The sequence below is a fragment of the Phyllobates terribilis genome, unplaced genomic scaffold (genome assembly GCF_046119375.1).
Source record: "Phyllobates terribilis strain yellow unplaced genomic scaffold, ASM4611937v1 Scaffold_9__5_contigs__length_417890890, whole genome shotgun sequence".
Classification (NCBI taxonomy): Eukaryota; Metazoa; Chordata; class Amphibia; order Anura; family Dendrobatidae; genus Phyllobates; species Phyllobates terribilis.
In genome coordinates this window covers 163,697,422-163,709,465 of record NW_027362769.1, presented here as the reverse complement: position 1 = coordinate 163,709,465, position 12,044 = coordinate 163,697,422, and the positions used below count along the sequence as shown (strand labels likewise).

Here is a 12,044-nt window from a genome sequence, read left to right as displayed (position 1 = left end):
TTTTTAATACGGGCCAAAGGGATTTTTTTGGACCCTTAGGCTCCACATCTTGGGTGCAATTGCAACCTCTGCACCTATTGTAGTTCCACCTCTGCCTATGGGCAATATTATAATCAGTGTCATTTGCAAATAGGAAAAGAACAGAGTCTGAAGTGCCACCGACTGGAAGTAGCAATCCTAGAAGTCAATATTGACCCTTTGAAGAGCCAAACCAAAATGCTAGTATGCATTCATCTGTTTTGGAGTTTTTGTCCCTCTTCAGAAAGGCAAATCATGTGGTGCAGGTTTTTAAAGGGTCTTTAAAGGGTCAATATTGACGTATAGTATAGTTGCTTCCAATAGAAACTCTGTCCTATTTGCTAGAGATGAGCGAATTGAATTTGCTACAAATTTTGCTAGAATCCAAATTTTGAGGGGTTCGATTTGTGCAAATTCTGAGGGCAGATGTTAAAAACACAATAAACGCATATAGAACCTTCCCTCCCTTACACGTCCCGCAGCCGCCGCTCCTCTTCCTTCTTCTTGCCCCTTTGGATTTCCGGCGACACCGCTGTGACTAGACATGATGCACATCAACGTATAGAAGCCGATCGTAGGAAGAGAAGTGTCGGTACAGGTATGCGGAGCTCCAAAGAGTGGCGACAATAGTTTTTTTTTTAACCCCAGCAATTTGCTCAAATCGAATCTCCCAAAATTTGGATTCTACCAATATTTGTAACAAGTCTGTTTCCTATAGAATTGATTCACTCATCTCTAGTAAATAGGACGGGCTTTCTAGTGCCACCTATTGGAAGCAGCAATCCTGTAAGTCTATATGGACCCATTTAAAGTCCCTCGGCACACGATCTGAAGAAGAGCAAAAATCCCGAAATAGGGTTTACTGTTTTTAACCCCTTCTTAACAGATTCGACCTTCACCAATTTTATTTGGTACTAATTGAAAATCACCACTGAAATTAGTGAACCTGCCCAAAACGATTCTTCGGAGATTTGCTCAACTTCACTATTTGAATAAAAACCATTAAATGAATGCATGTTATCAACAGCAAGTGCTTATTGGGGGTGGGGGCCCGGGGGGCGTCCGGTGCCGGAAGGCTTCTCGGCCACAGTGATATAAATGGTAAATGGGTGCTGCCCGTTACCACAATTTCACACCTCTGAATGGTGGAGACTAAAGCTCTATTGTATGTAAACCCTCGTTATTAAAAATGATGTGAACCCGGAATCATTTCTATATTTTAAGTGTCACCATTTTGTCTCGTCTTTAGTCTTCAGACCCGCGGAGTTGGAGTTTTGTGAGAAGCCGGTACCATCGAGTGTTCAGCTCTGCAACGTCCCCTGTCCGTCAGATTGCTTGCTGACTCCATGGACAGAATGGGAGCCGTGTATACATGAAAATTGTCTGGATCCCCATGGGAGAAAAGGTTTGTTTTGTTTTATTTTTTTTCTCTGTAAATAAATAAAAATATTAAACAGAAGGATTTGTGTATCCAAAATCAGTAAAAAGGCCCACGAATGATCCTAAATCTGGACAAAAGCCGATAAATGGAACATTTTGATTCATGTATCTATATAAATTTCAAAAATAAATTTGATGCATTATATCTGAGAGTAAATTGTATTTATTAATAAATAAATATTTTTAATTCCAGGTTTTAAATTCAGAAGAAGACAAGTTGTAGCGGAGCCCAGAACAACTGCTGGAAACTGTCCCCATCTAGTAGAATCGGTCCCGTGCGAGGACCCCGTGTGCTATCGGTGGGCGGTATCGGGACAGTTACACTGCGTGCCTGAAAATGGAGAATGTGGGCACGGAAAATACGACATAAACACAACGTGCCGGCGGGAGAATGGTGAGTGTCAGGGTCATTGTCATTCTCTGGTTTGTGATGTTTGTGTAATAGCATCAGATTTTGGAAATCCACTCAGTGCAATGGTCTCTGGGAAAAGTATGCAAATTAACTACCCTCCAGAAGGAAGAATAGCTGCATGTATCAGCTGTCAGGTTCCCTTTAAGTGGCCGTGTGAATAAAAGGTTGTAAAAAAGTTGAACTATAATATTAGAATGTTGGGAATTTTTATTTCTTTAATATGGAAGTTTGTAGTTTAATTAAGATCAGAATCTCTGCTTGCTGTTATTGATCAGGGGTTGTAAATGTGAAGATCAGTCCTTGAAATCCCCTGTAAGCTAAAAAGCCGATGCACCAGGCGGATACATTGCACTGATACATTGTTGCAAAGCAGGAAAGGAGAGAGATTTCAGCCACTGACAATGTACTGGATGGAGATTAAAGGAGTTGATCGTTGCTAAACTGATGCTGAACAAGACCGCTGAAGCCGGTGATTGGTGCAGCGTCAGATGACTAGAAGCATCAGGGGATGTTTCTCTAATGATGTGTGCTTCTAATCACCTGACCGCTGCAGCCATTCACAGGCTTCAGTGGTCCTGTAGACATCAGGTCCGGTGAGGACGGGCCCGTGTCATTATTCTTCATCTTTAAGGCCATTCCTGGCCCCGAGCAGTGGAGACTTCGATGCTGTGATGGAGCCTCGTCCTGCAGAACAATCCCGGTTTTCTGGAGAGACGCAGACTTTCCTGCTCCACTGCTGGAAGAAAATGTCTTCTAATCACCGGCAGGAGGTTTGGGAGGTGATTTTAATCGATCTTCAACCTGAAAATTCAACCTTCTATTTAATAATCCCACCCATAGCAGAGCCCACCTCCACATCGCTGGTGTCGTGTCTAAGTGGAAGTGGATGTCTGTGCCCGATACTGATGCAGCCCCGGCCCGTCCATCGCTCTCATCTCATCAGTCCATAAAACCTGTGAACAATCTGTATCAGATATCTCTTGTCCCAGTCCTGACGTTTCTCTTCTGTGTCTTGCTCAGTGGTGGTCGGGCTCGGCCTCCTCACCTCGGCTGTGTCTCTGAGCACTGAACACCTTGTACTTCTGTGTCTTGCTCAGTGGTGGTTGGGCTCAGCCTCCTCACCTCGGCCGTGTCTCTGAGCACCTTGTACTTCTGTGTCTTGCTCAGTGGTGGTCGGGCTCAGCCTCCTCACCTCGGCCGTGTCTCTGAGCACTGAGCACCTTGTACTTCTGTGTCTTGCTCAGTGATGGTCGGGCTCGGCCTCCTCACCTCGGCCGTGTCTCTGATCACCTTGTACTTCTGTGTCTTGCTCAGTGGTGGTCGAGCTCGGCCTCCTCACCTCGGCCATGTCTCTGAGCACTGAACACCTTGTACTTCTGTGTCTTGCTCAGTGGTGGTCGGGCTCAGCCTCCCCTCACCTCGGCCGTGTCTCTGAGCACTGAACACCTTGTACTTCTGTGTCTTGCTCAGTGGTGGTCGGGCTCGGGCTCCTCACCTCGGCCTTGTCTCTGAGCACCTTGTACTTTTGTGCCTTGCTCAGTGGTGGTCGGGCTCGGCCTCCTCACCTCGGCCGTGTCTCTGAGCACTGAACACCTTGTACTTCTGTGTCTTGCTCAGTGGTGGTCGGGCTCAGCCTCCTCACCTCGGCCGTGTCTCTGATCACCTTGTACTTCTGTGTCTTGCTCAGTGGTGGTCGGGCTCGGCCTCCTCACCTCGGCCGTGTCTCTGAGCACCTTTTACTTCTGGGTCTTGCTCAGTGCTGGTCGGGCTCGGCCTCCTCACCTCGGCAGTGTCTCTGAGCACTGAACACCTTGTAGTTCTGTGTCTTGCTCAGTGGTGGTCGGGCTCAGCCTCCTCACCTCGGCCGTGTCTCTGAGCACTGAACACCTTGTACTTTTGTGTCTTGCTCAGTGGTGGTCGGGCTCGGCCTCCTCACCTCGGCCGTGTCTCTGAGCACTGAACACCTTGTAGTTCTGTGTCTTGCTCAGTGGTGGTCGGGCTCGGCCTCCTCACCTCGGCCGTGTCTCTGATCACCTTGTACTTCTGTGTCTTGCTCAGTGGTGGTCGGGCTCGGCCTCCTCACTTCGGCCGTGTCTCTGAGCACCTTTTACTTCTGGGTCTTGCTCAGTGGTGGTCGGGCTCGGCCTCCTCACCTCGGCCGTGTCTCTGAGCACTGAACACCTTGTAGTTCTGTGTCTTGCTCAGTGGTGGTCGGGCTCGGCCTCCTCACCTCGGCCGTGTCTCTGATCACCTTGTACTTCTGTGTCTTGCTCAGTGGTGGTCGGGCTCGGCCTCCTCACCTCGGCCGTGTCTCTGAGCACCTTTTACTTCTGGGTCTTGCTCAGTGGTGGTCGGGCTCGGCCTCCTCATCTCGGCCGTGTCTCTGAGCACTGAGCACCTTGTACTTCTGTGTCTTGCCCAGTGGTGGTCGGGCTCGGCCTCCTCACCTCGGCCGTGTCTCTGAGCACTGAGCACCTTGTACTTCTTGGCCTTGCTCAGTGGTGGTCGGGCTCGGCCTCCTCACCTCGACCGTGTCTCTGAGCACTGAGCACCTTGTACTTCTGGCCTCCAGGAAGACTGCGGCTCTGGAATATGGCAGCACTGGAGGATAACAGCTCCCGGTGACTTCACGTCTGATTCTTCTCGTATCTTTAGCAGGTTTTCTGCGGCTTTTTTACTCATCATGTATTTTGCGTCTGGTGATTATTTTCATAAAAAGTTTTGCTGGTTCTGTGATCAGCCCAATATCTGAGCAATTTCCACGTCCAATCAGCATTCAGGTTTATACAGCCTGGAGATGGAAAATCTGCAGTAATTGATGATCTGGTCACAATCCTCACTGCCTGATAATTCTGCACAGTGTGCACAGGACGTCCAGAGTCACCACCATCTAATGCACCATAAATAGGTCATTAGTGCCAAGGGCAGACACCCCGCTCCTGGTGCTGTGGATTATATAAGGTTAATCCTGTCCCCTACACTTCCATCCTCAGAGCGCTGGTACAGAACAGATTTTGATTAACGATTGTCCTGGGAATCAGCGCGTTGCTTATTATCGTGGCAGGGGTTACTGATATATGTAATAAAAAAGAATTACTTTCAGCCGGCTGCTAGGACGCCTGTCCTCATATATATTGTGGTTTATGTCTAACTCCGCTCGGTGCATGAAATCAGGAATTTTACACTTTCCACAACGCTCTGAATATATTTTCATTCCACAACTTTGAAAAAAAAAAGTTTGATACATGTGGAGATGTGATACATCACGATATAAGATTACAGATACAAAAATACATTGTAACTAATCATCTGACAATCCCCCCGATTTCACCATAATCGGCCACCGATCATCCAATATACTGTCTCAACTCAAAAAGAAAGAAGGATCGAGCATCTTGAATTTCAACATGCCTGATCTTTTGATCTTAATAGAGAGAAGATGCTGTCAGAGATGTCTGGTAACAGATTATTCCTCTCTCTCCATTGGGAATGCAGGCAGCACTGTGCGTGTATCTATATAGGGAAGTCGGGAGGAATAGTTGTCAGCTAATGGTATCCAGATCACTGGGTGTTTCCCGCAATCAACTCACAACAGGTGCTCAATTTCCCTGCAGCACCTCCACAGGGCAAATTAAGCATTACACTGCTCTCATTTAAAGCTATAGATTGTCTTTGTAATGTATATGTTGTTGGGTCCTCCAGCGGGAGAGGTATTTTTCTCTAACCACTCCAGATTCAGTAAGGGTCTGAGTTAAAGGGAGTCTGTCACCCCCAAAATGCAATTTATGGCTCCATTCCAGCGGTGTCGGCACCGGCTCTCCCGAGGATTGCGGGACATTGTTACGTCACACTATCCCTGGGGCCAGTCAGCACTGGCTTCACTCTCCAATGGACAAAGTTGACATCCGGAGTAAATGTAAGCTGCATCTGCCCTCTAACTTCCTCTGGATATCTTGATTTTTCCTATGGAGGGGAGAGTGAAACCCAGGGATCGTGTGATATAACAATGTCATGTGATCCCTGGGAGAGCCAGCGCCGACACCGCTGGAATGGCGCCGGCACCGGAGGTGAGGATAAGTGTGATTATTTTATTGGGGAGAAACATGGGGATTCAGAAGGGTTTGTCTGGGTAGTTTAATTAACAGTACTCTCATGCTCAGGGTGAGCTCTGCCTGAACTGAAATTCCACCCTGCCTGCACACACGCTGACGAAGCTGAACGGGTGGGTACGCACACATCCTCCTCTCAGGTCTGCTGTAGTCACTCACAATACTGATCCACTGAAGTGCATTGAGCAAGTGGTTCCAGCAGACAGGAGAGAAGGATGTGTGCATGGCTGCTTGCTCAGCTCCTGCAGTGTCAGTGTGCATGGCTGCTTGCTCAGCTCCTGCAGTGTCAGTATGCATGGCTGCTTGCTCAGCTCCTGCAGTGTCAGTGTGCATGGCTGCTTGCTCAGCTCCTGCAGTGTCAGTGTGCATGGCTGCTTGCTCAGCTCCTGCAGTGTCAGTGTGCATGGCTGCTTGCTCAGCTCCTGCAAGGTCAGTGTGCATGGCTGCTTGCTCAGCTCCTGCAGTGTCAGTGTGCATGGCTGCTTGCTCAGCTCCTGCAGTGTCAGTGTGCTTGCACAGAGCCATCTCTTCAGTTTAGGCAGCGTTTGCTCTGGGAAAGTGACTGCTGTCAATCAGTATAAGGTGAGAGGTAGAACGGTGCACTGAGAACTTGGCCACACCAAGGGTGAACCGAGCACCCTCATTTGCTTAATAGATCAAGATTGTTTTCTGGAGAACCTTATTTAAGAAAACAAGTCTACGGTGATGATTTTATCAGGGCTAGGTTCCCTATATGACTATCTCATTAGAATAAATTTGTTTTTGGCGATGAGAGACCCCTTAATGATTCCCATGTCTCAAAATTACTGGTAAATTTAGTATAGGTAGGAACTAGGGATGAGCGGACCCCATGGAAGTTATGGTATCCGACCTGAACTTTAGTCAAAAGTTTGGTTCGTATATCAGAACTTGACCTGAACTTGAACCTGAACCCCATTGAAAAGCCCAAATTTTGGAGCTGGAAAATTCTCATTATTCTCTCTCTTCCCTCCCGGCCTTCCCCCAGAACTCCGAACATGAAAAAAGACTTCCGGGAGAAGTCCGTGTTCGTTACGAACCCCAAACTTTTAAGTTCTAATTTGCTCATCTGCAGTCGGAACGATAAAGGGGTGGACATATAAAAAGGGATTTGTCAAAGACTCAGACTATGAGAAAGGGGTCTACCATTGCGATGCTGCACAGTATCGACGCCTCGGGTGAACGCTTTATATGTCAAACTCTACTGATAACTCGATCATAATTCTGGTACCATAGCATAGGTCTGACCTGATTTAGTCTGGATCACCCCATATGTGAGGACCATTATTTTTTGGTAGCATTTTTTGTAGTGGCACAAAGACCAACCCGCTGCACCATGGGGTTATGGAGACTTCCCGAACTTCAAGTTTTACGCTTTTTTCCTAAAATTTTAATGCGATCTCTAAATGAATTATGAGTAAAGTAACACTCAGAGCGAAGGAACATCCAAGCACCATTAGGATACATCTACGCATATACGTCTCACTACACCGGCTGAGTGTCAGGCTCATATAAAATGCATGTCATTAGCGTTTGAGGACAAGTCAAAACCAAGGCAAGCTGCAGGCAGGAAAAAAGTAACATATCCATAGAGGATCCCTAAATGTAGTGCAGAATTAAATATTCATTAGTCATTGTGCTGTGTGTATGTATAGGGACTGACACGAGATGAGATGTTCCAGGTCTTTGTATTAGAAAATGACACCAGCAATAAGAATGGTGACTCTGTGCATTATCATTCCGGTATGATTTCTGGGCAATACCTACTTTCTTTTAGAAGGTACTGATCCTCCTAGTGGGGTGCCAGTTGTTAAGGAGTGGGCAATCTAGTGATCCCTGGGAAAAAAAAGTATGCAAATTAGCTTCTCGCCATTAGGAGAAAAAATGTCTCTCCAGTGCCACCTATTGGTGTATAACCTGTAAGGCATGTCTTTGTAGATGTGTTTGAGTGACTTAGTGAATATTTTATTTATTTTACTCACTTATATAGCGCCTTTAATACCACAACGCCTTACAGATATCATCATCACTGTCCCCATTGGGACTCACAATCTGTATTCCCTATCAGGATGCCTTTGGAGTGTTGGATGAAACCCACACAAAAACGGGGAGAACATACTAACTCCTTGCAGATGTTGTCCTTGGTGGAATCTGAACCCAGGACCCCAGCGTTGCAAATCAACAGTGCTAACCACTGAGCCACCATAAATAAAGGGGAATGTAGAAAAAACTGATGTTGAATATTGGAGTATAGTGATTTTTTTATTTTCTATCCTTTTTAAATGTGAATTTTCAACTTCATAAAAGTTAAGATCTTGGTACAGAAAGAAACAGAGGCTTGAGCCATGAAGATGCTGCTTCTCCTTGCCGCAGATCCAGATCTATAGAGAATTCAAAATTGATCCTCGGGACCATAAAATGTATAATTAATCTTAGCATAGACCATCAATATCAGATTGGGGAAGGTCCAATGTATGCACCACCATTATTCAGCTAACTGGAGGGGCCGCAACGAACCCATTCATTACTAGGTGCAACTCCAGAATTTTTGCACTTGCTGTATCTGGTTTTGCAGCTCAGCCCCATTCCTTTTGCTGCCAAAGTTTCTTGCGGTCAAGATCTTCTGCAACCTTGCTCCTCGAGATGCACATTCAGGTGGAATGCAAGGGGTATCAATTGTGTATTGAAGAGTCTTGGAGGGGTTTGGAAGAGTTTTGAAAAGTCACGGAAGAGGCATGGCTTAAAAATGGGGAATGTCTATTGGAAAACATTTTGGTGCTGCCACTTGTGCGCCACAATCATTCTCCTTGAAGGGCATCCCCAAAACTTGGCAAGTATCAACTATGCTTTGGAAACAATGAAGGGATGTGGCACCTACCTGATATAGTGACCTGTCCATTAACAGACCTTTAGTTTTTGTAGTGTCTGAGAACTTCTTTGATGCAAAGCTCCTTGGGATAAGTGTGCCAACCAGGTCTCCTCTCTATGGGTGGTTGCACATTGTAAGTAATGGATTAAATTTCAATGACATTTTAGGATCGGGATGGAAGTCTCCTTATAATAGGGTTTTTTGGAATCCAGGTTTTATAGGGATAATAGGAACAGCATTATGGGCATGCAAAACCAGTCTTAGATCTTGGTGCACCAGCTACCAGTTTCTCGGCTTGGGCACATTGTGGGTGAATATCATCTCTTTTTAACCTGGTTCCTTAGACCCATCCGAGCTCATAAATAATTCTCATCATGTGCAAACCTAATTCATATTCTGGACATACATATTAATGACCAGTGTTTGTCGCCTTTCACCTCTGAAATGACAAGATCTCAGACAGCAGTGCCTCCGCCACATGAGGATTCTCCAGCTCCAGCACCTTGTGACTCATTTTACTGAAATACATACGAGATGATGCTGCAGATGTAAAAAATATCAGGATTAAATAACAATATATTACAATTCACTGCTGTTCAAGAGGGTCAGAAAAAGGGTCCAGCTGAGCCGCTATTATCATTACTAACTAGATTGTGTGTGGAGATTGGAAAAATGTGTTTTTCGAGTATATCCGGCTAATGTGCAGCTGGCTGGTCAGATGCAAAGAACCGATAGTCATGAGATTACTGCAGCTTATCTGAAAAAAGCCGGTGTGCAGAGGAGGAGGAGGAGGAGGAGGAGACTGCTGTGTGTGCAGAGGAGGAGGAGACTGTTGTGTGTGCAGAGAAGGAGACTGATGTGGGTGCAGAAGAGGAGGAGGAGACTGCTGTGTGTGTAGAAGAGGAGGAGGAGACTGCTGTGTGTGCAGAGAGGAGGAGACTGCTGTGTGCGCAAGAGGAGGAGACTGCTGTGTGAGCAGAGGAGGAGACTGCTGTGTGTGCAGAGGAGGAGACTGCTGTGTGTGCAGAAGAGGAGGAGACTGCTGTGTGGGCAAGAGGAGGAGAAGACTGCTGTGTGTGCAGAGGAGCAGGAGACTGCTGTGTGCGCAAGAGGAGGAGACTGCTGTGTGAGCAGAGGAGGAGACTGCTGTGTGTGCAGAGGAGGAGACTGCTGTGTGTGCAGAAGAGGAGGAGACTGCTGTGTGCGCAAGAGGAGGAGACTGCTGTGTGAGCAGAGGAGGAGACTGCTGTGTGTGCAGAGGAGGAGACTGCTGTGTGTGCAGAAGAGGAGGAGACTGCTGTGTGTGCAGAAGAGGAGGAGACTGCTGTGTGTGCAGAGGAGGAGAAGACTGCTGTGTGTGAAGAGAAGGAGGAGACTGCTGTGGGTGCAGAAGAGGAGGAGAAGACTGCTGTGTGTGTAGAAGAGGAGGAGGAGACTGCTGTGTGTGTGCAGAGAGGAGGAGACTGCTGTGTGTGCAGAGGAGAAGGAGACTGCTGTGTGCGCAGAGGAGGAGACTGCTGTGTGAGCAGAGGAGGAGACTGCTGTGTGTGCAGAGGAGGAGGAGGAGACTGCTGTGTGTGCAGAGGAGGGGGAGACTGCTGTGTGCAGAGGAGGAGGAGACTGCTGTGTGCAGAGGAGGAGGAGACTGCTGTGTGCGCAAGAGGAGGAGACTGCTGTGTGAGCAGAGGAGGAGACTGCTGTGTGAGCAGAGGAGGAGGAGGAGACTGCTGTGTGCGCAGAGGAGGGGGAGACTGCTGTGTGCAGAGGAGGAGGAGACTGCTGTGAGCAGAGGAAGAGGAGGAGACTGCTGTGTGTGCAGAGAATGAGGAAACTGCTCTGTGTGCAGAAGAGGAGACTGCTGTGTGTGCAGAGAAGGAGGAGACTTCTGTGAGTGCAGAAGAGGAGGGGGAGACTGCTGTGTGTGCAGAGAAGGAGGAGAAGACTGCTGTGTGTGCAGAGGAGGAGGAGAATGCTGTGTGTGCAGAGGAGGAGACTGCTGTGTGTGCAGAGAAGGAGGAGACTTCTGTGAGTGCAGAAGAGGAGGGGGAGACTGCTGTGTGTGCAGAGGAGGAGGAGAATGCTGTGTGTGCAGAGGAGGAGGAGACTGCTGTGTGTGCAGAGGAGGAGACTGCTGTGTGTGCAGAGAATGAGGAAACTGCTGTGTGTGCAGAGGAGGAGGAGACTGCTGTGTGTGCAGAGGAGGAGGAGACTGCTGTGTGTGCAGAGGAGAAGGGGGCTGCTGTGTGTGCAGGGGAGGAGGGGGAGACTGCTGTGTGTGCAGAGGAGGAGGAGACTTCTGTGTGTGCAGAAAAGGAGCAGGAGACTGCTGTGTGTGTAGAAGAGGAGGAGGAGACTGCTGTGTGTGCAGAGAGGAGGAGACTGCTGTGTGCGCAAGAGGAGGAGACTGCTGTGTGAGCAGAGGAGGAGACTGCTGTGTGTGCAGAGGAGGAGACTGCTGTGTGTGCAGAAGAGGAGGAGACTGCTGTGTGTGCAGAAGAGGAGGAGACTGCTGTGTGTGCAGACGAGCAGGAGACTGCTGTGTGCAGAGGAGGAGGAGACTGCTGTGTGCGCAAGAGGAGGAGGAGACTGCTGTGTGCGCAAGAGGAGGAGGAGACTGCTGTGTGCGCAGAGAATGAGGAAACTGCTGTGTGTGCAGAAGAGGAGGAGACTGCTGTGTGTGCAGAGGAGGAGGAGACTGCTGTGTGTGCAGAGGAGGAGGAGACTGCTGTGTGTGCAGAGGAGGAGGAGATTGCTGTGTGTGCAGAGAAGGAGACTTCTGTGTGTGCAGAAAAGGAGCAGGAGACTGCTGTGTGTGCACAGGAGGGGGAGACTGTTGTGTGTGCAGAGGAGGAGGGGGAGACTGTTGTGTGTGCAGAGGAGGAGGAGACTGCTCTGTGTGCAGATGAGACTGCTGTGTGCAGAGGAGGAAGAGACTGCTGTGTGTGCAGAGGAGGAGGAGACTGCTGTGTGTGCAGATGAGGAGACTGCTGTGTGTGCAGAGGAGGAAGAGACTGCTGTGTGTGCAGAGAAATAGGAGGAGACTGCTGTGTGTGCAGAGGAGGAAGAGACTGCTGTGTGTGCAGAGAAATAGGAGGAGACTGCTGTGTGTGCAGAGAGGAGGAGACTGCTGTGTGTGCAGAGGAGGAGACTGCTGTGTGTGCAGAGGAGGAGGAGACTG

General features: G+C 48.3%; 1 protein-coding gene across 1 annotated transcript in view; it reads left to right on the top strand.

The window, feature by feature from the left end:
• Positions 1–12,044, top strand: part of THSD7B (thrombospondin type 1 domain containing 7B) — a 760,515-nt gene that overhangs the window by 364,507 nt on the left and 383,964 nt on the right. The window contains exons 6-7 of the mRNA XM_073647255.1: positions 1,268–1,423; positions 1,652–1,852. Coding sequence (XP_073503356.1) covers positions 1,268–1,423; positions 1,652–1,852 — 357 coding nt within the window. The remainder of the gene's footprint in view (positions 1–1,267; positions 1,424–1,651; positions 1,853–12,044) is intronic.